Raw genomic sequence first — 26,040 nt, forward strand, 5'->3', positions numbered from 1 at the left:
TGAGCAACCCATTCCAGTGCTTCACCACCCTTGATCACTCTTGGTTAGCATGAAAAAAAATTGTATTTGATAAAGTAGCAAAAAACCAAAGAAATCTTGTTTTATTTCAGATGAATCAAGGACTGGTCAGGGTGGACCTCCTAACCCATACGTGAGAAGCAGGAACTGCAGCAAATGAAAGGGAATAGGAGAGGTGAAGGAGGTATCAAAAGAAAAAAACAAACACATAAACAAAACAGAAATAAACATTCCCAAAATTAAATACTCATGTGTTACAGAGAGAGAACCGCCACTTCCAAACATTTGACAATTTCAGATATTATGCTGTGTTACATGAAGACAATGTTATTTCCTTTTAAACTGCCATTCCATTTAAACCAGCAAGCTGATGTGTGTACTTGAGGTCTGTATTTGGTTGGCATCTTTTCCCCTTTAGCATAAACCTTGTTGATTTAAAAAGTGAACAAAGATGAATCAGGTGATAAATGTATTCATGTAATCATTTTCATTAATAAGCTGTTATAAATAATAGAGGGAAGGTTTTAAGTGTATAATTCTCTGTCGCACAATTGAGATTTTTCCACATCTTCAGCAGTAAGTTAATTAGAATCACCTGCATTTTCTTGGGCGGACACCAAATGGATTGCAAACAAAAACAGATTAAAATAGCTGTAGCTCATGGCATACAGATGACAAGATTCACAAAGAGGACAATCAGGCAATGAAAACCTCCTCTTTTTCAAACATTTTTAAAGGAAATTCAGCTCTTGTGAGTCGCTGTAAAAAGACGTTTGTAAGTGTTTCGCTGAAAGACTAGAATGGCTTTGTTTCTGATCCCATGATGAGTGAAAGAAATGTTTAAGAAAGATCACTTTACAGAGAGATTCAGACTGAAATGTGATGACTGTGATTCAAGCCAAGCCAAAAATTACAGCTCAGAATTAAAGGGGATGGACGTGGCTTGGGAATCCATTTTCCCACATTCCTGAATCTCAATCATCCCAGCCAATGTTTAAAAGAAAATACAGTGGAAAGCAATGAGGTCACATTGTTTAGCTGCAAGAAGCAGGACTAGCAGAATGGCAAAAGTATATATTGGGGGTAAGGGCAAAATTACAGTGAGCACGCTGCGCGTTCGCCGGCTTCATTCAAAACAAATAGTCTCAAAGCTTAGTTTAGTTTCTTGTTACAGGCAGCATCCTGAGGAAGCCTTGTTGTTCCTGGGGCTTTTAAACCATAAACTTCTTGAATGTCAAAGCACAGCACAATAGAGAAGATGACGGAGGCAGAGCAAGCTTGATTTGGGCATTAAACAGCAGCCCCGCGTCGCAGTGAACTGTGTGCTCATTTAAATTACACTTGCTTTTGTACTCTCGCTGCCCTTATTTATTTGTGTATAAATATCTAAGTGGAAATTCTACCATCGAGTGATATGAAACAGAAATGAAGTCTATCCTCCATCATATTCACTTGTTACTCATTCTCAGTATGTAATGCTCATATTCAGTGTTTTAATTGCTTCCATTAAACAGTTTCTATAGGGTCTTGAAGACAATAAGATCTTAGTCAAGCTTTTCTCCTTTCATTGCATCTTGGAGTTATTACTGCAAGAAAAAATGAGATTCTCTTTTTATGTAGGAATGCCCCTCATCTTCTTGATATTATTGCAGTCAAACATAGAATTATTTCTTTTCAGCCAATTTCCTGAAGAGATTCACCAAACCTCATGTCAGACACCTCCAATAGAGCTGTTTCATAGCCTTTTATGGACTAGTACAATATTTCCTCTTCTTTCCCCCACTATCTCTGCCTTTACTAAATTCTAAAGCAATGTTGGATTTCTATTGATCATAGAGAAAATAAAATCTTGTTGATGCTACCTTGAATTCAGGCTTGCTGTCACAGGTCCTGCAGCTGGGCAGTGCTGGAATGAAGTCCAGTACCTTCAAATCACTTTAAATGTACACAAGGAGAGGGCATTTCTCCATCCTCTCTTTTATAGGAAGCAACAAAGCTTTTATTTTACGTTTCATGTTATTTGCTTCACTATCAAGTGTAGTGCTTTATCACAGATCCTGTTTGTAGCCCATGAAGAGGTTCAATCTCATCCCCGCTTCTTTGATGCTCCTTTATAATTCAAGGGATTACGTTAGTCCTGTTTGTTGTAGCACAGAGCTCAGAGATCATGTTCAGCTCTTTATTTAAACTAAACCTCAAGTCCTTTGTAGCCTAAATCCAGAGTGTTTGGATGTACCTTGTGTTTCTCCATACTAAACCTGATTTTGCCAGACTGTGGCTGTTTAAGGTAATAATTCAGATCTTCTGTAACTTTACCTGTCCTTGTCATCATTTAATATCTCCCTGACCTTTGTGTCATCTGCTTATTCTGCCAAGGGAATTTTTTTCTCTCTGTGTCCCATCTCTGATAGAGGTATTTGATGGCACTGGATGAGAGCTCTGCTCTCCAGTGCTGTGCCAGTTCTGACCTTGCTAACTGATATCTCCCATTAACTACCATATTTTGAGCTCTGTCACCGAGCCAGTTTTTAATCCATGTAATATATGCCCTGTTAATTCTATAGAATGCAAGTGCTTTCATCAAAATGTCATGTGGTACTAAGTCAAAGGCAGTGCAGAAAGCCAAACACACTATTTCAATACCATTGCCTTCACCAACCAGACCTGTCAAACATTCAGTTCCATCAAAAAAATGCAACAAGTTTTCTAGACAAAGTCCTGATTTCCATGAAACCCTGCTGGTTGGGATTAATGATATTTTGTTATGAATTATTTGTTCATAGCGTCCTGAATTAATTATTTAAGTAGGCTGTCTGAGACTGAGGTCAGTCTAGCCAGTCTCCAAGAGCATCTCTCTTACTGCTTTTACAATATCAGAATAACTCTTCAGCCTTAGTCATTTCCAAATATTTTTCTGTGTTTCATCCCCAAATGTGAGGCACAAGCGTATCATGGCCACAAACAAAAATGCTTTTTACAACAGTGGTTATCTTTTTGTCCTTCAGATTGACTTCCAATATCACCCACTCTTTGATGTCCTAGGCCTGTTTAACCTCTATCTGGTAGAGGTCTCTAACATGACATTTTTGTGACATTTTTTATGGTAGCCAGGTGCTCTCTCTGGACAGGGAATGGACCTGTTTCCATATCAAATGATGATATGCTGCTGCTTTGTTGCTGGGATGTTTTAAACCTCAAAAATGTGATAATCTGCTGGGAGGAGAACAAGAAGGGAGTAATTCAGGTGACCAAAGCAGCAGCTTTGTCCCATCAGGGCAGAGCCAACCCCAGTGCCAGCCCCCAGCACTGCTCCAGGAGCTTTGGCCATATAAAACTCTGCCACACCAGGAAGCAGGACAGGGATGTCAGCAACACTTTCTGAGGTGTAGCTCATGTTTGCTTCATGGTTTTCATAATTTTCTCCTCTGATTTCCATGGCTACAATAAAAAATGTTATTTTTGCTCACACACTCACCTGAAACTCTGGGTTCATTTTGGCACCCTATGAAGATGGATTTTAATGTCAAATTTTTATTGTGTTAGGTTCGTTCTTTGCTAGCCTTCATGATTTTCCTTCTACTGGAATACACATATTGATGTTTTTGTGAAAATTCATTTTTGTTTCACTTTGTGTTTTTTCTTGTCACATTATTGTGATGTGGATGTATTTGCTGCATTCACTCATTTTTGCTTCTTTAAATGATTTCTTGCCTCACTTTTGTGCCCTTAGTAAACTTTAAAAAAATTTGTTTATAAATCAGATATTTATGGTAAGATGCATATGACAACACAAGGAAAGAATTATAGTTTTAGGGAGAACATACCCTGATAATGACCTCTTAAATATTTGTAAAGATAGCCCTGGGCATCTGAGCCCACAAAATAGTTTATAATACAACAGCTTGATTGCATAATGATACTTTAGTTTTAAAACGTATGATCTTTCTGTTTATGGGAAGGCATAATAGGCTCCTTTGAAATACAATAGTTTTGCCCTGAACATAACTGATTTTAAATGAAAGGACTAACTAAAGAATGCCTTTCTTCAAGTTTGTACTTCACTTTGTTGTTGAATCCAGCACGATGGTTTCTTTTACAAAACAGGACTGGGGACCACACCTATTTCAGGATACATTAATTGTGAAAGTTCCATGGGTTTCCATTCAGGAAGTTACCTAGTGCTGTTTAAAATGGTATGTTTTAAATTCTAAATCTTATTAAAAACCAGAGAAGTTTCTGCATACCACCACCCCTTTCTCCCTGCACGTAGAGAATTTCTTTTTATATTCAGTTGGAAGATATTATCAAAGAGAGATTAAGATTAGACAGAATTCAGAGTAATTTGGAGGAGGGATTTTTTTTTTTTCTATGCAGCAGAAATGAGTTAGTGAGAACATTTGACTACAGACAGTTCCTAAATCACCTGGACTACCTCAATCAATATTGCAATCTAGTATTTTAAAACATTTTTTGGATAAATATATCACCCAAACTCTAATTTTCTTCTGTCTGTTGATATTTCACTGCAACACCTGAGCCCAGCTGACACTGGTCCTATACACTGGCCTGCACTCCTTGTTACTTCTATATTTGGATGGGAGTGCAAGAAATGTTTTAAATAAATATTCCTCTAACATCCCTTGTGCAGCACAGAGTGACTATAACTTTCATTATTGCTCATGAATCTAAGCCAAGCCTGAGCCCAGTTGCCTTCTAACTTTCTCATCTGGAGCACCTGTGTAAATTTTTTTAAACTCAAATACTTAAAATTTACTGTTAGTTAGGAGCTGAACTGATGTGTTCTTGATGAAGACCTTGTCCTAAATTTCTTATACCATTACAAAATTTAGTGTGGAAATCATTATCGTGCTTTTGGCTATAATTTCTAATTGTTGGTCCATCCTGTTCTCAGGTTCTCATTAAAACAAACAGAAACAGAGTTGGAGACTGGAATATAAAGCAAATAAAAGACTTGCTCTCCTTTAGGGCAAAATCCAGTGATTCTTCCCTGATAAACCACACTACAAAACAAAAGGTCATCCTATAGTGAACTAAAGTTGACTTTATTACAATGAATATTTTTTTCCTGAAAGTTTCTTTACCACTATACTTAAGCTCCAGCACCAGATAGGAAACTGGGCAAGGCTTTTGTTTCATCTTGTTCCCGAAGTATTTATAGCCTGCCGTGAAGAAACACTTACAGCAGTGCAGTGATGTTTTTATTCTTGATAGAGGTGCCCTTAAAAATGAATTTGCTTTGAAAACCGTTCACAGAGTCAGGATATAAGACCTATGAAATAAACTTTTCTCTCTCGTTCTCTGCCTTTCTCCTTTGTGCCTAATTGGATTTCCAAAATAAGTTGTAAACAATCCAGCTAAGATAATGTGGTCATGAAAAGAATGTCCAAATCCACCAATTTGCACTGGTTTGGTTTGGCTTAACTTTCAAACTTCCTGGAGCAGAAAGTCGATGGCTCGTGAATGTTACGATAGGCTTGATTTTTTTGATAGGCAATTTTTTAATCTGCTGTATTGTATAGTGCCCAAATCAAATGCTAATCAAACCTAGTTTCTGGACCAAAATTAATTTATTAACAAAAATAATGCGCTTGTGTACTCCAGATCCTGTTGCAAGATGTAATAGCCACCAATTTACAACACAGCTTGTTCATTTTCACTTGATCTGGGTGTCTTATGTAGGTTCCAAATTGATGCTCTTAATGTGAGACTATTTCACCCAAAATGACATGGATTGTTTTCACTTCCATATAACCAATGAGGTTAAGAATTTAATTGAGTTAGATCCAAACAAAAGTTAACATTCTGTCTGGTGGCTTGCTTGTTTGTTAGTTTGATTTATTTTTCCTTTTTAATTTTTGGTTTAGACTTCAATTTACATGATACAGTTCTTCATCCTCTACTACAAGACTCCCACAATCTTATGCTGGGAATTATTCTTTCACTCTCTTCTTACAGAACAGACTTAGACTTCTGATTTGGCTTAGAATTGCATTACTTAAACATTTTAGTAATTTCCATTTGCTCATACGTTATATATCCAGCAGATGGATAATTTCCAAAGTTTCTTGATTACTAAATCCTTTTTGATTTCTCTTAAATAAACTTTTTCTTTATCCCTCTGTAACCAAAGAGAAGATCTTCCTGAAATGAATCATCACTCTCAGTATTATGTTGCAGGACACCCACTGGTGCAGGGTAGAAAACTATCTAATGAAACACACAGAGAAGCACTGAATTATCATTAATAATCAGAAGAAGAAATTAATATTAATTTTAATATAAGTTTTTTAATGCAAACCAAACCAGGATGCTCCTGGCAGCATAGACACAAAATGAGAAATATATTTTGTAAAGAGACAAAACAAACATGCAAACACACAAACAATTTTATTCGGTGTCAGTCTGCATCAAAAGGAAAAGCAAGTTTTTTCAAATATTCCTAGATCAGTGAGAAATGGCTCCAAACACTTGAGTCTACTGGTCATGGTACTCGTGTGCCAAGGCATGGTGTAAGTGTCAATAAGGGCTTGAACCTCAGATTCTTCTTCTTTAACTGTTATCACAGCTGAGCTTCTGAGCTTTTCCATTTGTTTTTACTGTTACCTATGCCTTCAGATTTCCTTTTCCCCCCACCTCAAACTAGACAATGATTCCCCCTAGATACATTGTCAGGGAGCATTTCCTGAAAATTTTTGGGTATGACAAATTAGCGTTTTTCCAAGAGAAAGGCTTTCTCTGGAGTTGCTTGCCAAAACCTAATTAAAACTTGTGTTCCAAGGGATAAGTAGCCTTAAAAAAAAAAAAAAAAAAAAAAAAAAAAAAAAAAAAAAACCACCTGATTTGTGTAGCTTCTCTTGGCTTCTTATGTACTTGCAAGATTTAAATGTGAAATGATAATGTACGTTTTGTGGGTTTGATTTTTAAGCACCCAGATTGGGTCAGTGTTGCACCACAGAAAATTCTTCCGGAAAAGGGAGAGAAGTTCCCATGTGCTTTGAAATGCTACAGCTATGCAACAGGGGCTGGAAGTGCTATTTTAAACACTCCTATCAGCAGAGCTTGCTGCAGGAGATAATATGTCACAAAAGGGAGTATGACATCTAGTTTCACCTAGAAGATAAACCTTGAGTAGATATGCATGGAGAAACAAGACTGTCAGGTTGTCCTTGAAAAGAATGGCCTATATGAACGAAGAAATGTTCTCCAGGGCATATGCTGCTTGGGATATTTAATTTTCATCCTCTGACCTGTCTGATCCTCTATGAAGAATATAGTAGAGAAAGGGTAGTTGTGTGGAGTCTCACACACATCATGATTTCAGGGCGGGCACCTCAGTGCTTTATTTTCAGAAAGGTCACAGCCTCAGAACTTATGTCTGAAAAGCCCAGAGTCCAGACAGGGAGGTTTCCCTGGCACCATTAATGCAAACATCCCAGTCCAAGCAGGGCTGGCAGGGCACCGTGCCTGTCCCAAACAGCCCTCCTCGATGAGCACGAGAGCCAATTACCCCTCGCTTGCCTGTCACACTCAAACCCCCTTGCAGAGCCGTATTCTGCTGACAGAATTACAAGATAATTATAGCTAGGTGTTTTGTATTCACTTAAGTTAATCTCCCACTTTTATTTTTCGTTGTTGCTTTAATCAGTGAGGAGGCACTTCAGTTGTTGTCAGGTGGATTATTCTTCAGTCGCTCGCTTGTGCTGCTCTTCTTCAGAGTTGTGAGGGTGCTTCTGCCTTCCTGACAGACGCACAAAGAAAAATACTTCTATGATCTAAAATGAAATATGTGTTTCTTTTTCAGGTCTAGATGTTGATGGAATATACAGAGTTAGCGGCAATCTGGCAACAATACAGAAGTTACGATTTGTTGTCAATCAGGGTAAGTGATTCCTCCACCCTGGTAATGTTTTGTTTAGTACTTAACTGTCTCAGATGACAGTATTTCAGAATCTGCTATACATTAGTGGCAGAGAATGATGAGCCCTGTTTTGGAAAAGAGAGGAAAGGGAAGGTAGAAAGATATTGCACAGAGGGAAATGTCAGCTAGGAGAGAGGAAAAAGAGCAGAGTAAGCAGAGGAAAATAGTAGTTAAACTTGAGATGAGAAACAAACAACAAACAAATCTAAAAATACGGGAGGAAATGGAGACGTGAAATAAGGTGGCAAAAAGCAAAGCATATGTGGAAACCAAGGAATCAAAGTGAGGGGGAAAGAAAAAAGATTAAAAGGAAAAATAGCAGATTGTTTGGATGTTGAAAGTTAAACAAAACCAAAAGTAGAGCAGGGATCCAAAGGAAACCAGTGAAAGAGAAAAAAGGTGCTGAAAAGAACTTAAAAGGAAATACTAAAAGTGGAGTATTGGCTCTGCCAAAGTCAGTGGAAGATTTACCACTGATTTTGAAAATGCAAAGATTTGACCCCCAGAAAATGAAGGAGGAAAGATGAATATTTTGGGGACCTGCTAACCAGAATTAGAACCATCTTGTATATATTTACTGAACACATTTCCACAGATTCTATGTATAATGAGCACATCTCCACAACTACAACAGCACGCTTTTCACTGATGTGGCCTAAAGAAATCTAACATTGATCAGTAGATCCTGTTACAGGCGTGGAAGCTGATACTGGGAACTAACAAGGATGAATTACAAATACATTTATCTCCAAATGGTTTACTACTCTTACCAAAGACTAACTCTCCCCACATTTAAAAGCTTAGCAAATATCATCAGTGATAGTGAACTCCAAGATGCTACTTAACAAGCAAATCAAGTTTCTCAAAAATTAGGAAAAAATGCCAAACCTTAAATTGCATTAAATCCTTATGAGCTTTTGCATGTGTATAAATGTGAAGTATAAATGTGAAGCTGCTGCAATATTTTGTCCTACTTTTTATGATCTTTTTACAAGTTACCTGGAGACTATTACCAGAACTGCTAAATATTGTGTATTCTGTGTGAGGGTGATAGCTTTTGGAGAACAACTTCCTCAAGTAGCTTGGTACTATACATAAACTAAGATTTTTGACTCAAATATTCTCATGAAATTGAGAGATAGGAGAGATGTAAAAATATTCCCACCTTCAAGCCTCCATTTACATCTCTAGGGAAAGTTTCAGGGGATCAGTAGGAGTTTTGCCACCTCCTCAGCTGCTCCAGATCAGTCTTGTCTTCAGCTGAGACTGGAGGGTGAACTCTGGTTTATGAGGAATCAGTATTTATGCCAGTAAATTCAGCAAGACTGAATAAATCATCATGTACCAATCAGCCTCACGGTTTTGATTCATGACTTAGGTTCTCTCGAATTTACAGTTGTTGGGTATTTGTGTGTCGATAATGAAGCCTGCCTTGGCTTTCAAATGACTGTGGGCTGTATTTTGTTTGGAGACACACAAGCAAAAATGGGATTTTTCTGTCCTTCTTCACTGCCTGAGCTCTTTGCTCAGGAAAAAACTGTGCCATAAAAATAATGGTCCTGTCTATCATGTCTCGTGGCATCCAAAGGTTAACATACTTGAGGTTAACATTACTGCTCAAGTTTTCACCTAAAACAGATGGGCTGATACTGTAAAGCTAGACAGAAGTCTAAACTGGCTTTTTGCAGAAGAGAGGGACCAGACACCTTTTTCTTCTGGTTTATACTACTGTGAAAAATGAAAATATAATGGTGAAGTTAATAGAACATTAAGGCCACATTGGAGGTGGTTACTTAAGGCATGTGCAAAAAGCCCTGCCTACTTAGTGACCAAAGGAAATTCAAAGAAAATTAATGCCCATGTAGAACTATGTCATCATCTTATCAGTTATGATAAGCACTGTTTCATATGTTAGTCTTTATTGATAAAATTAGGACATTCATGCAGTTTCTGTCATGATGAAGTAATAGTATCTATCCAAACCCCCTTTGCACATCCTTTAGAATCTTGTCTATGAAAAACTTCAGATCTGTACCTAGGTTTTTCCTCAGTTAAATTCATGCAGAAATGCTGATTTAGGCAAACCCTAATGCCACTTCGCAGCCCCCAGGGGTGACCCCAATGCCATGTGAGGGAAGTGGAAGAGCACTGTAGGTCCCAAAGAATAATCCAGTAATTTTTAATCATAGCATTTAAGAAAGAGCAGAGGCACAAAAGATAGCCAGCCACGGTTTCAGTAGTGTAAATAACATCCTTTTTCTGTGTTTAGTAGGAACCTGCAGGCAGGAAAGAGCCCACTGAGTCACGATGTACCTGGCAAATGCTGCAGGGTGGGGGAAACAGGATTTATTTATGGTGTGCTTGGGAGAGCATTCTCCACCCAATATGTCCCAGACCCTGGTGATCCCTGTCAATTAAGTGCTGAGGTCAGCAGCAGCATCAGATGGTTTCATGAAGAAAAAAGTTACCAGGAAAACTACTGTGTACTCCCAACCTTCTTTTTTCCCCACTCTCTTGAAGCTCTACAGTGGGATGATGGTTAATAAGTCACTGTCCACACAACTCCATGCCTCAATAATTATTGTGATGTCTCTGGGTCAATCTCTGTATCTTCATTTTTCGGTAATTAACACTGGGAAAAGAGTATTTATACATATGATTTTGCCATAGCTACTTTTTTTTTTTTTTTTAATTTTTAGTTAAATTTTAATTTAATTATAAATGCAAACAAATGTTCTGACAAAGACTATTTGCATTGCAGAGATTGACTGTAATCAGTTCTCCTACAGGCCAAATACTCATTGGGCTCTTTCTTACTGCTTGCTTTGCCATTGTGTTATACCTACATTTGAAGGATAAAAATAATATGGATCACACTGAAAATCATAGAAGGCACTCTAGGCTGGCTGCCATATAGAAATATTTTTTATTAGAATAATAATTAATTAGAATATAGCAAAGCTTTATTTGGCTCCTTTTCCTATACTGTTAATGTCATTTACAGCATCAAAAATTAAATGAGAGAACTGAGGAATTTAAAAGGAAAAGAAACTAACAGTTGACAGCTTTATCATTAAAGAAGAAATAAGAAGAGTAAAAATACAAAAACACTCTTGAAATTCTAGATTTTTGGGGATGAAAAGCAGTTTGCAATAAAAAAACACAAGTATTTTTTAGATTCTCTGAATATACTTTTTGTTTTGTTCTTATTTCTTGAGGTAGGCAGCTCCTGAAGGGGGTTTTGGCCTTGCCAACACAAGCAGCAGCAGAACAAACTACCTTATTTACTTTATCCCTCTCAAAGAGTTTTCTTTTTTCCTATAAAAGTCTATCGATATCACACCTTTTTTGCTTCTGTGCAACAGGATTATCTTTTATCTATGATTTATTTTCCCATTAAGAGCTGAAAAGATCAGTTGATCATGAGAGCACTGGGCTATAACATCTCTCAGCACTTTCGAAACTCTGAGTCATCGTTTTTCAAATCACTGAATCAAGGCAGTAGAAGCTGCTGCACCAAACTGACATCAGGAAATTCATACTTCTCTTACTCTATAAGCACTGAAAATTTTGGGGTTTAGAAACTAAACCACTGGGCAGCCAATATTTTTTTGGCTGAGCACCTACAGAAAAAGCTTCTATGACAGCTGGAGACATTAGACAGAGGTACCCATTCCTCTTATGATTTCCATATTATTGGTCAAGTCTAAAAGTTAAAATGTTACAAAAAATAAAACAAACCCGCAAAAAAAACCCCAAAAACCAAACAGGAACAGATGAGGTACTTGGAGGATTCTGCTGATTTTACACAAGGTCTAGTAAGTTAAACCCTTTACATGTATTTATAAGGATATTCTTTTAATTCACACCTGTAGGAAAAGGGATAAAATAACATTTATGGGTCTGTTAAGCCATGTCAGGCGTGCTGGCAGTTCCAGGGAATGAGGTACTACTGAAAAGATCCCTTGTTCTGGGCCAAACCCCTGGGGAGGGGCTGACATGGGTCTCAGGTGGGGCTGCTCAGAGTCCTGAAGGCACCACTACATGAACCTGAGGACAGGGGGAGGTGATTTTCAGCAAAATACAGCAGAGCTGGAGTAAAAAGGGCCTCAAAAAGAAAAACAAAAAAAAGGAAGACTTTTCATCCATCAGAATTTGTAAGTAAAAGTGACTTTTTCTTCACTTTGCTTGAAGCCGTTGTGCTGGTTATGGGGTCCCAGGATGGCTTGGGTTGCAGGAGACCTGAGAGGTCATCTCTTTGCACCCCCCTTCCATGGTAGGGGACTCCTTTTGATGCCTTGGGAAGGCTGACCTGAAACAGAGACTGGACAGAGTCAGAGAATAAAGCAGGGATTTATTGAAAGGCCTCCAGGGTATGCCTTGGGCAGGACAGGGCCTGACCAGGGATACACCCAAGGTGGACCCAAAATGGTCACAAAATGGCTGAACGGTCATGAGGTCTCACACTTTAATAAGTTTCAGTTCATTTGCATATTGGGGTTTAATTTTCCAATTCCAGCTCTAGGTTGTGAGGTCCCATCCTTCTCATTCCTCCCGTCAGCCACCCTTGTTAGTGCTTTTGGGCTGAAGGTTGTCCTTGGTCTTCATAAGGAAAAGGATTTTTTTGTCTATCTGTTCTGTGAAGAGCTTACCAGCACTTAATGTGAGGCTCAGAACTACACCCCTGGGCAGCACAGAATCTGAAAAACAAGAAAGCTAAAGCTGAAGGCATCATTTCCATCAGGCCAGGTTGCTCCAAACCCCATCTGCCCTTGGTCTGTGTACAGAGACTATGACACATGGTTGTAATGGGGTGAGGATCTTCTTTGTGCTGAGCCAGTTTCCTTGTCCTGCTTCCACACACCTCTCCCATCCATCCTCCCTTAACTCCCTGCTGAAGACCAGGGACACCTGGTGAGGAACTGGAACCTTCCTTCTTTATGTCTCCTGTGCTACTCTGCTCAGTAGCTGGAAAGGCATTTGCTTTCCATGGCTGTCAATCAAACAATTTTCACTAGTATTTAATTAACTGAAAAAAAAAATAAAAGAGCTATAAAGAGTTCACAACATATTGTTGAAGCACTAGGATTCTACCCCAATGCATACAGGTTCAGGGAAAGGAACCATGGAAATACAGATTTCAATACTTATTGGTTCATTCAGCAAGTGTTGGCTCATGCATAATACAAGAGAGTTCCTAATTGTCTTTATATCCAAAGCTTTGTTTGCAAAATGCTGGGTGTTTGCTGTGCAGGTGACCTTTGCATCCCGTTATTTCGTTAGGAATACCTTGTGTTTTAACTGCAAGGCACCACAGACCATCCAAAGGTCAATGATGGTGTTTTTACAGCTCTGTTCTTCTACTTAGGAACCAAAGCAGGGGCAAATGTGGGAATTTTTATAGAGGCTAAATATTATAATATTGTAGAGAAGTGAGTTTCATGTGGAACATGGAATAGGACAGCCAAAGAGATCCGAATACTCCTACTCTGAGGGGGAAAAAAGTGAGTTTAATCTCATCCTTCCATTACCTAATGGTAACAGAAAAGTACTTGGGGGAAAAAAAAAAAAAAAAAAAAGAATATTTCTGTTGTTCTTTTTATGAGAATATAGCAGGATATGATTCAGTTTAAGGAAAAAAAAATAAGAGTAAAGTTTGAACCAGAAATACGTGAACTGATTGTGAATATTTATTAACTAAATAATTTAATAATAAAGAAGATGCCTACTTGATTAATTGTTACAGAGTAAAAATTACAATAAAACTGTCTTGATCAGTGCTTTGCAGAAGCACCATTACTGTCTGTGCAGTTGTTTAACAAGGATTTAATTGGAAAGATAAGTGAATGCACATTTAAAAGTATTGTTAATTTGCTTTATAATCACCCCATCCTTCACAGTATTGACAGCACCAGGCACAAACCCCTTTCTCTTTTACAAGTATTATTTTCCATATGTGCACAATAAATTCTGAAGCAGTAATTGGAAATTTTATGGATTTCAACATACCTAGTGTTTTGAGTTTATAGGTGCCATATCCCTTCTCTAAAGGTTGTTCATAGGTGGCATTTTAGGTAAAATCACTGCTTTTTTTATTACCTTTTGGCTTTTTTTGGAGGTTGTGGCATGATAGCTTGTTGGGTTTTGGGGTTTGCTTTTTGTTCTAAATTTTGTTTTTCTTTCTTTCCTAAGAAATATCTAATTCAAATTTACTTTTCCTTTCCACTTGAAACATCAACAAAATCTTCACTTCGGCATAATTTTTTGATTTAATAAACAACAGCCGTCAGAAACAGTAATCTTCAATATGTTTATATTCCATCTGCACTTATATTTATTGTTCTAAAATGACTCCGATTAATCTAATTGACAAGTAAGAGCCCGGACCATATGAGCAGCTAAGGATGATACCTTTAACCAGCAGGATTCTTCAACCTAACTGACATGTTCTTTATCAATGAACTGGGAGGGAAGAGGAACAAATATTCAGACTGTACTATTTATTTATTTATTTATTAATATTTCTGGGACCATATGTCTGTGTGAGCTGGGCTATCAGGAGCCAGGGTGGTTTTCTGGCTGGCTCTGCCTCAGCGGGCACAGCCCGTGGAGCTGACACTGGACTGGAGCTGCCTTTGAAACAGAGCCTCCAGGTCTGCACAAGTGGGCTGGGTAGATAAGAAAGAAGCATTTAGGAAGGGGGAAATAAAAAAGAAGAGGAGAGGGAGGAGGGAGCTGGGTGAAAAAAACAAAAGAAATAGATGTATCTTCTTTTCGCAGTTTTATTTCTTTAAAATAAGCGGGGGGAAAAGGGGAGGGAGCAAAAAAATACCATTAAAAATAAAATAAAAAACCCCACTCAAACTAAAAACAACAAAAATCCCACCCCAAACCAACAAAACGTCCCATTCAAAAATACGTGTATATTTCCACTGACCCCAATATATCCATTTCAAAGACAGGCAGGGGCTCTGATCCTCCCTCTAAAAATGCTCCATGGGTGCAAGAGAGCAGGGTCTCCGTCAGCTGCCAAATCCCAGAGAGCAGCTACAAACATGGAGGGCCAAGAGGGTTGTCATAAGCTTTATTTAAAAATAAAATAAAGCAGCAAAGACCACTGGATAAAAGGGGGGAAATAAAGAGGGATGGTTCTCTCTTGCAGTCACTTTCCTTTTTGTTTGTGGGTTCTTAATTTCTTGTGTGCATACCTTGATGTTATTTCCCTTTATATCTGGCTATCTCATATATTTTTAGATGTTTTAGGTTATTGATTGCATTTCTCAGACATATATGAGTATCCCTAAAAACACATGCATGTGCCTTGGTGGGGGGTCTAACCTTAAAGCCACCCTCCAGCCTTGATGATGTTCCTGGTGTGATCAAGCACAGAACAGGCAGAAAAGTCTTCCTCACGTCTGCCAGCAGCTATTCATGTGACCATTCTCACTGAGAAACCAGTAAGAGTGATCCAAAGTTCACGATGGAAATATCAGGCTCAAACTGGGTTACTTGCTAGCTGAGAACCAAAATGTCTTGAAAGCCTTGAGTCAAAAATAGGTTTTTTTTCTTTCTTTTTCACACTTCCCAGGCAAGCACAGAAAATAAAATGGACTGAAGCAATTTTCAAAAATAATTATAAAACAGCTTGCTTCTGGGTTAAGACCTGCATATGCCAAGCTGTAGCCAAGAATTTCAATTTTTTAATTTTTTTTTCCAAGCTTTAAAACTCTGACAACAGAATACTTTAATTGAGCCCACAGTACTTGGTGAATCAATTAATATGTGCGTGTTACTCATGCGGGTTCTTCTTTTTCTCTCTCTGTCTGTTTTAAGCTAGAGAAAATTTATTGTTATTATTCAAAGGAAAGTATGTTTTCCACATCTTCCCTTTCTCTTTCCAGAGGGAAAGGAGGGAAACTATAGTGCTTCCAAAAATCACTCGTAAATATAAGTCAGGTACAAAATCTAATGGAAACACTAATTTTTGCAATGAATGCTTCAAATTACTTTGTAAATAATGTACATTATATAATAAAAATTGTTAGAGTTTGAACATTAATGTATTTCCAACATAACTATTTTATGTACAGCGTGAACAAAAAAAACACAGACAGAAAAAAATATTCCGAATTCTAAGTCTTAGTTGCCCAATCTGCAGCTCTGTAAAATTTCTCTTACGAGTGGTATTGTCATGTTTTTCCTTTTCATGTGCTGAATAAGCCAGTGGAATGGGGCAGAAGAGGCAGCAGGCTGGGTTAGTGCGGTCAGCCACAAACATACCATGGATTTTATGGCATGTATTGTATGATGAGGCATTTAAAACATGCCTTTTATTCCTTCTCTACCCTCAGCACTATTTGCGTTACAATAGCGTCTTGCTTAGTAACACTTTGAGGAGTTGAAGAGTTTCTTGATAACCCCTCAAGGAGTGTTATTTAGTTGCTGAGAAGGACTGGAGGTTTGCGTGCTGCACTGAGGGATTGCCTTTTTTTGGGGGATGCTCATTGTTGTCATGGGTGACTCTTTGTTTGGGTTTGTTGTTCTGATAGCAGCGCTACAGGAAATGCCATTCCACAGAGCTCCAGAAAAGCAAGGAAAGAAAACAAATTATTGAGTCTTTTGGTAAAGCAGGACAGCTTCCTACCTGTGATTTTTAGGATGATGGGATCATTTCCTCGATGTGGGGATTGCCAGGCTCATTTGTACATAAACTGAACCAAGTATCGAAGGTATTTTGAATGGGATATTTGTGCTTGGAGGAGATGGACACCCTGGAGAACCAATCTGCAGAGCTCCTACTTATAATTGGTCATGCTCAATGTCTTACAAGACTGTAGTGTGGCCTAATATTTGGGGTGGTTTCCTCCTCTGTGGTAAATATCTGTAATTCTGTGGTTTGTGTGTAAAAGTAGCTGGCAAACACAAGCTTGCAATGGGCCTGCAACAAAAAAGGGTGATGTTATATGTGGATGTGCACTGCACAATATTCTGCAGGATGGCATGGGATGAGAAGCTGTTGCACCAGGGAGTTTGGCTTTATTTTAATAATATTCGTGGTGTTCTATGTGTTGAGATTTGAGGAAACCATAAATGCTGTGGTAGGGGCAGCTGTTGTGAGAGGCAAATGATTTTTTGGTTGGAAGAGACTTTGGTAATGCATTTAAATGTTGAACTCCATTGGTTAAGACTGGTGGGGTTCAAAACTGAAAACACTCATATGTAAAAATTCTCTGAGGAAGAAAATAAAAGGAAAATAGAGAAAATCTAAAGTATAACTTCTCTGAAAATTGGAAACTTTTATGAGGAAACCTGTGTTCTTAAATAGACTGTCTCATTTGTGCTTACATATTTCCTAGAATTATATTACTGCTGAAAATGTAACATTGTTCTTAAGAAATTTTCACTCCTAGCATCCTTTTTATGGATTTAGAATCGAATATTCCTGTCTTCTTTCCTCTTTTAGTTTTTTTTTTTCTTTCTTCTTTTTTTTTTTTTTTTTTTTTTCCTTTGATTTGGGGTTTGTTTTTTTGCTTTTTTTGGTTTTGTTGTTGTTGTGTTTTTGTTTGTTTGTTTTGTTGTTGTTGTTGTTGTTGTTGTGTAAAAATTCAGTGGGATTTCTTGCAAGAGCAAACTATCAGAGTCCTGGAAAGCATCTTCCCTTAATACAGTCTTGAGGCATTTTGGTGTTGATTCAGTTACTTAATCACTGTTATTTAGTGCCACTTGAGAGGATACTGAGTGTCAGAGCGACTCTCAGAAGGTTGTTGGGTCTACAGGGGAGTTGTGTCCTTGGAGATTGAGTTCTAGAAGTTGGGTGAGATGTCTTAAGGCATTTAAAAGGCACTAGATGCCTGTATTTAGAGAAATTATTCATTGTTCTTGACTACACCATTGGCTTTTTCACATTAAAATAAAATTAAAATCCCACCATATATAAATGCATAAAAACATTGCATCCATATTTGATGGGAAAGCCTTTTCAAAGGAAGGGGCTTTAAGGAACAGTGATATAAAGTGTCACAAACTACTCTCTTGAACTAACACACACCACATATGCAAACGTAAAGAAAGAGATATTGCTCCCACCTTCTCTTCCGAGTCTTGATTTGCGCTTTAGATTTATTATTTTGGGGATTATTAAACATAATAATTTGAACACTTGGAGAGGTAGTCACACTGTATTTTAATTTCAAAGTTGTGCATGATACCAGAGTCTTAGAAGTGAGAATGTAGCACAGCTCTCACTTGGGCTTTCAGCTCTCATCCGAATGTTAACACCATTCAGCCTGTACCACGCCTGTTGTCAGTACAAGTAACAGGGATTGTTCAGATCTCTCGAGATCAAAGGTCCCATTTCCCAACTCTACTGTAACAATCCGAGCCTAATCAAAGCCCTTCACATGGACAAACACCTCGGGGTGACTTGGGAGAGTGATGCCTTTTGAAATCATCCTATGAATCCATGGCTCTAATTTCAACGCATTGTCTCTTCTCTGTGTAATTACTATTATTATTTATACAACATAGCATGGTCGAATTTTGAAATAGTCAGGGTATGGAGAGTTGAATGTAATGGAATAAATATTTTATACGATTTCCCCCCTTCTGTTTCAGAGGCAGCGTCCAATTCTGCTAGTTTGTGCTCCTTTTCTATGTCCCTGTTGCACACTTTTTCCCCTATGACCAGGTGACACAACGTGGGAGACTTGGCTCATCCATGGCTTGCACCCTGGGCTGACACTGGGGCACATATGGGTAGGAGATATTTTCGGGTGACAGTAGCCTGGAGTTAGGTTATGCCAAAACCCTGACATAAACCTCAGCAGAATCTAAGTATGGCATTCCTCACCTCTCCCTAGCTAAATAAAGGTGATAATAAAAGGCATCTTTAACCTGAATTTTGCAGGTTTGCAATGATGTTACCAGAATTTGCCATAGTTGTTTTCATCACACTTTTAAATCCCATGATCTATAAACTAAATTGACAGTTAGAAAGTGGGGAAAAAAAAATGCCTTGCAAGAGAATAAGACGGAGTGCTTTGCTGGATTTGTACTTGTATACACCAGAGAGATCTCCTTTTCTCATATGATTTTTTTTTTCTTTTTTTCTCCTTTCCTTTTTTTTTTTTTTTTTCTCCTTTTCTTTTTTTTCCCTTTTCCCGGTGTAATCAGATAATTAAAAAACCAAACAAACAGGGATTTCAAAACTCATTGCCATCAACCAGCATTATGTGCTTATGATACAGAAGATTGAGAATGACTTAATTAAGTAGATAGCAGCAGTGAAGAGGAGATGGATGCAAGGAGGAGGAGATTATTTGCTTTTGGAGGAACTTCCTTTGGCTGGCGTCAGGTGCCTTTCTAGAGACAGGGCAGTGATGGAAAAGTAAAATCCAGGAGAAAAATGGCAAGAAGATTACATCACTGTAGAGCTAAAAGCTGTTCCTTGCTGTAAGAAAAGTTAGCTGCTTGCTCAGTGTTTTGTTCCAGGATAATGTTGACATCAGCTGAGGAGATGGGATAATGAGTTTTAAATAAGGAGGAAACCAGTACACAGCATCTGAATAAATTTAGGTGGAGCTGCATGATGCCAGACTTGAAATCTGGGATGGGAAGGAATTGGTCCTATCTAGAAAACAAGGTGCACTTGGGAGAGGAAAGTGGAGTTGTGAAACTGTGAGGACATCTGGGCTGAAGAGGGATGACAAAAAGACACTCAAGCAGCTAAAAGAGCAATACCAAGGGCTTCTGGTGTCATCAGCTGAATTCCAGGAAAGAAAACTTTTGTTTTTCTATCCTTAATGCTTTGCATATATGGAGATGCTACAGCAACTTTAGAGATACGTATTTTTGAATCAGACCCACATGATAAAGCATCCAAACATAATGCAAATAATTGCAAACTGATGTATCCAGCATTTTATTTTTTAAAAAAAGAATAAATAATTTAGCTTTATACATGGGCAATCCTTGCTAAAAATTGCAAATCAGAAGTCTTCTGTTTGAATGTATTTTATTTTGTTAATGGATTCGCTCATGTGAAAGGCATCTAATTGTATAATGTATTATTAGTCATTTTCTTTGGCATGCTATTAACTTTAAATAATTCTAATATTTAACATTTTATAACATGCACAACAAAGTTCTATCTCCAGCAGAGAAAAAAACATGCATTAATAATAAAATTTTCATAGCTCTTTCTACTGTGTATGTTGTGATACATATTTGAGCAGAAACATGGAAAATTGAAGTGTAAAGCAACAAAGCCCGTTAGCACTTAAAGAATATATATTGTAATATGCTGTGGTCCTGTAAATACAAGAGCTGGGAATATAATTCAGTACAATTAACTTATTTTAAGATTGAGTCAGATATAAAGTGTGATAGGATATAACTAAGTGCATCTACTTGCTGTCTGCTCAGCGATGGCTGGGCTGGAGTGTATAAAATGGTGATTAATGCCTGCTAATGGAAGTGGTCTTCACCACAAGTTGTGAGCACTGGGGCTGTGGCTGGCTACAAAAACCACACACAGCAACACTGATAATCTCCAGTAAATCCCCAAGTTTTCCTGTGCTGGAAATAAGATGACAGGTCACATTAGAAATTTTCTCCTTATGGTGTTTTGTTTTATTTTTCCTTTTTTTTTTTTTTTTTTTAGTAGGTCAGATCATGTTCCCGTGTGTTGTGGAAGTATTATGGGAATGAGCAGTGTCTAAGCTGCTTAACAAATGCACACTTTCCCCACACCAATCTGTTTTCTGGGGACAGCCAGGCTAGTGCTGTACAGCATCCTCTCGGCTGGGTGCTATTAATGTTAATAAAATGCACTTAGCACTTAACATCTCAGGATCTCAAAAGAGCTTGCAAAGCAGCATCATTATCTTTACATTATGGGTACGGAAAATGAAGGATAGGGAGAGTAAAAGATTTGCCCAAGTTTCCATGGTAAATCAGTGACAGAGCCAGGAGCAGAGCCAAAATCTGCTGATTTATAGTCGGTCTCCTATGTAGTGTGCCGTGCCATTTCACCAAACTCTATTTGCCAAGTCCCTACTGTGCACAGAGACAGAGGATAAGGCTGCAGTCACCCTCTGAAATGTGGATTTGGGGCTCTGGATAATGCAAAGCCAAATTAGGTCTTCAAATGCGGGTCTCCCCTGTGATGTTTCTCCAAGTGCAGTGCCACCTGTGCCATAGACAGCCGAGCAAAGATGCATGAATAATTGAAATTCTTCTGTGCTGGGGCTGCAGAGTAAAGGGGCCCAGTCCTTGAGGACCTCCAGGTATGTTTTACATGGGAATGAGGTCCTGGTTTGAATTCCTGTGGTTGCAGGGATGTGTTGCCACGCATTGTGTTTGGCATGACTAAACCTCGTGGAGCTGTGTGCATTTTGTGAGTATTTTGCAGTCAGTTTTGGAAATGACTCCATCCAGATAATATATGAGCAGATATGTATGTTGAAGGGCTTGTGCTAACATCTCTGTGAGATACCAAAATATTGCTAGCTATGTTTGCTAAGTAGGAAAATGAGGAGCTGAGTAACATGCCTAGGGAAGTTTGTGATGATTCAGGGATACAAACCAAGTCTCCCTGTTTTAAACCTCTGCCCAAGCCCCAGGGTCACCCTTTTAGGAGGTAAAATATGGATCAAAAGCTAAAAAGAACCAGCTGTCTTCCTGACAGACTGGATCACAGGAGCCAGCAGGCAGCTGAGGGATGGGTTTGGTCATTGTGCTCAGCCCTTGTAGGTGAGGACTTCCCCCAGCACTGAGACAGCCAGCCCAACAGTTCCTCCTCACACTTCTATGCCTTTGTGTACAGTAACTGTGTGAATTGTAAATTATAATGTCAAGGATTCACTTCTTTGCTGTGCTTTCATGAGTGTACCTGTGTTTCAAGAGATCTCCCTCTAAGGGCAAATGTGTGTGGCAAACAAGGCAACAAGGAATCATTCATGTGAGAGGAAGAGCAAAATGCAGTGCCTCTCAGCTCTCTGATCACCCTCCTGGGACTCTGCTGGGACAGATCCTGCCTGCTGAGAAGCTATGGCAGAGCTGGAGTCCCCTAATTGTCAGGCTAAACACAGTCCCAGGCACTGAGTTACTGACAAGGAGGTCCTTTCCCTCTGCTGAGCCCCACGCTGGCCTGCATTGGTCAGTCCCACCCAAGCACCAGGCACCATTTATCCTTAGCTTTCCTTCTTCCTGCTGGCTGCCAGTTTTCTCCACCTCTGGGGGGTCCACCTTGGCCAAGCCTGAATTTACTGGGGTGCTTCCTGCAGTTACCATAGGATCATGGAATATCCTGAGGTGGAAGGGACCCACAAGAATCATCAAGTCTAACTTCTGACCCTGCAGTTCACTACGAAGGTGCTGCAATTCAGGCACCTACCTACTTTCTCCCCACTACTTTATTAAGGATTTGGGATCTTGCCTGTGTAGATGAGGCCACATCTTGCCATGATTTGATATCAATATGAGTTGATGGCTGTTTGCTCTCTAAGAGCCATTCTGGCTGCAGGCTTGGTGAATAGGTGTGTGTGTCTGAACTCAGCTTGATAATTCACAAATCTCTGTCTGCACATGGCTGGTTGGATTTGTGGGGTTTTTTCCCCACCCTGTGTGTAAATGGGTCCTAAAAAATCTGAGTTATTCTTTCTCTCTCACCCTGGTGAGTGATATCAGAGTGCTTTCAAAGACTTCACGTTTGCAGTGAAGCTCGTACTGCTGTGTGATTTTGTTTGTGTCTGCTGTTGAAAATGAAGAATTTAGGTTGGGCTTTCTATGAAAAAAGCTAGTGCAAGGTGGACAACTTTATTATAAATCCCTATGCATTTCAAAGCCTCAGTTGGAAGAGAAAGCAAGATAGCAAGAACCAAAAACATGGCTTGGATTATTTCTTGTTAAGCAAATGTAATACTGTGAAAGATTGACAGCACGAGAAACTGGAGTCCTCCATTTATCCACACTTCATTCCTAATATCTGGCTTCAACAGCAGATTGTAACCATAGAAAGGCTATAGACTCTGGGTGAAATGGCACTCCCTTTTGGATCCAGTTTTATAAAAGAAAACAATTATTCACAGAATGCGTGTCTTTATTCTTTATTGCACATTTCAAAGTCCCCATGAATACTCATTTGCATGTGACAGCTAATGCTGCATCTTGTATTGGCCAGTAAGAGGCATGATTGCACTAAATTGGAAGCAGCAGGCACAGGTTTTCTTTTAAGGGTGGGGGTGGGGGTAGCCATCCACTCGCACTGTTCTCAAGTCTTCAGTCAAAACGGTTTTAGAACAGTTGCAAGTCTAGTTACTGGGATAATAAATCCCAAATTAACTGAATATGCAGATTTCACTTCCATTAGGTTACACTCTTTATCTTTTGTTAACAACCCCAACTTTTTAAAGCAGTGGAGAAGTGGGGAATTGTAAATGCCAAACTGGTACTTCAGGAGTGAAAATTGAGGACGGTAACATGCCCCAAAACTGTTGCTGTTATTATTTCTTTTTCCTCCCTCTTTCTCTTTCATAAGACAAACCCAGATAAATATACTTATTCACCTCGCATAATTTTTCATTTTTTTTTCCAAACGATCTTGTTATGTGACTGACACAGAGGATAGCAGAACCCCAGCAATGCAGAGAGGCTGCTGCCAGCGTTGCTTACAACAAAATTCTATGTACACAGCAGCCACAGAAAACATTTATTTGGTAGCTCGTTCCTTTTTCCTTTAGAAATGAGTGCAGCTTCGACTCAGGAGCACGGGGAGATAGCGAGATAAATACTCCTATGGCTCCTGTGTAATCTCTTTGAAAATTATCTGGAACATAATGGGGACAAAAGCAGCTCCTTGAAAACTACCCGAAACTCACTCTTTTCTTAAATGTAATCTCCCAGCATAATCAGAGAGCAGAGCAACTAGCTGCCAGGAGCGAGGAGATTAACAAAAACACCTTGAAAAGGTTTAGGACAGAAAACAGTGGACCGTTGCTTTCCAAAAAAATTAAAATTGAAAGTTGCCGTTTTTTCTATTTTTTTTTTTTTTTTTTTTTTTTTTTTAATTCTCCTCCTTTTTCCCGACAGCTCAAGGCTGTCACACTTTTCGTTAGAAAGCCCTAAAATGCCATAGGAATTGTAGCTGGAACATCAGAAAGTTATCATGCATGCAGTTTAACAACGAGATTACCTACAGTACATTTTTATTTTTTTCCCCAGCAAGAAAACTATGTAAAATCATTGCATTCCAAGTAACAGACAGGACTTACTTTGTAAGATGGATTTCAAAAGATCTGGAGGCTTCTGTTCCTCATAAAACTATGCCAAAGACTATTTAAGTGGCCAGTAATATAAACATTATGCTACTAACACTGAACAGTTTATCACATAAATATAATTGTCTTCTTTTAGAAGAATAATAAAAGCCGAATCCATATGTTACACATTATTTAAAATTGTTTTCTGCAAGATGTATTAATCCCAGCGAAGAAGCAATTCTTCTGCTATAGAAGTAGAACAGCAGTTTTATTTTATTACATTGTCATTGTTTAATTTGTTTGTTCCCGGTAGTAGTTTCACAGATTTTTATGAACTGTTACTTTTATGGAAAGTCAAGTTACAAATGATGGACGCGGAACAGAAAGGTCACGAAGGTAGATAATGTATTTATTTATTTACTTACTGTACTCCACCTATTTTTATTTTTTTGTTGTTGTTTTTTTTAATCCCTCGATTCTTAGCAGAAGCTAAAATAACTTGTGGTTTTTAAACCCAGGAGGCACATATTTTGATATTGCTCCTCAGAAGCACTGTTAGCTCTGCAGTCTATTCAAATTTGGGAGTAGAATTTAAAGCTCGGATAAACAACGTTTGGTAGCAATGGCTGTGCAGAGCTTACAGTTTATCTTTAGAGAAATGTGATCTTGCAGCTAAATGTCATTTTGCCTATTTGTTTTCATGAATTTGAGCTGAACACCAGAGCAAAAACTTGTTTGATATAAAACCAGTTAAACTAAGGACTAAATTATTTTCCATTGATTAAATTTTTTTTTTTCTAGGTAGTGTAAAGCTTAATTTTGAATTCTTCTGTTCTAGAATTTTAAGTTATTAACTGTCATGTGCAAACCTGAGCTCTAGATTACTCATAGTGTAGCCTAATGACAAGATGAGACTTTAAATAACTTCGAGACAAAAAGCAGCTCTCAAAATTTGACTGTTTAAATGCAACACGGAAAAAGGGCTTAAGCTGCTGAAATATTTTGGGCATGTTCACATCTGTAAATGAGGCTGAAATATCTGGCCTATTTAAACAGGAACAAGTATAAAAATATTTTCTTTAAAGAAATTAATTATATCAGCCTCATCAATAAAACAGTCTTTGTAAGGCATCTAACAAAGTAAATGTAAAAGGAAATACTTAATGCTAAATGTTAGAATTACTACAATTATAATACAAATCAAAATCAAAGTAGAAGAAAAAATTAAAAATAATTCTTTTTTTGTTTGTTTCATAGTTTACTTATCAAATATGCAAAATACAAGAGAGGCTTTTTTGACCTCAGAAACTTAATGATTGATTGTAGGAGCTGAAAGAAATTTCTCTGGGCTAGAAAATGCACACTGTCTGCCTGCTTTTACCCAGAGTCTTCCTCAGCTGGAACACCACCAACTTCATTATTTGTTGTCCATATCCCAATAGGAAGTACAGTGCCATGACTTGTTCAAATCACGGTCAGATCCTACCAACAATTATTCTCAGAATTTTATTTCTTTTTTTTTAATAGGCTGTGGTTTGAACAGTGCTTTTGGCAGAAGTTAGTCGCCAGAATGCTCAGTCCCATGTTTTCTCTGTGCTGCACCACTTTTAATCAGTCCAAATCCCCCCCCCCTTTTTTTTTTTTTTTTTCCCCCTATTAATCTTGGTACACTTTCTTCCAACTGCATAATGTGATATGCATTAATACATATATATTTGTCTCAACAAACAAATCTGTGTTTAAATAGATACTAACTCTGGGTACTGTCTCTCTCCGTGGGCTCTGGTGTCAGTTCTTCTCTTTGTGCCTCCGCTTCTCGCGGCA

The 26,040-nt window shown here is 38.3% G+C and overlaps 1 protein-coding gene across 1 annotated transcript in view; it reads left to right on the forward strand.

The window, feature by feature from the left end:
• Positions 1-26,040, forward strand: part of ARHGAP15 (Rho GTPase activating protein 15) — a 323,630-nt gene that overhangs the window by 210,299 nt on the left and 87,291 nt on the right. The window contains 1 exon segment of the mRNA XM_066323175.1: positions 7,841-7,918. Coding sequence (XP_066179272.1) covers positions 7,841-7,918 — 78 coding nt within the window.

Source organism: Sylvia atricapilla, chromosome 7, assembly GCF_009819655.1.
Source record: "Sylvia atricapilla isolate bSylAtr1 chromosome 7, bSylAtr1.pri, whole genome shotgun sequence".
In the NCBI taxonomy this organism is placed as follows: Eukaryota; Metazoa; Chordata; class Aves; order Passeriformes; family Sylviidae; genus Sylvia; species Sylvia atricapilla.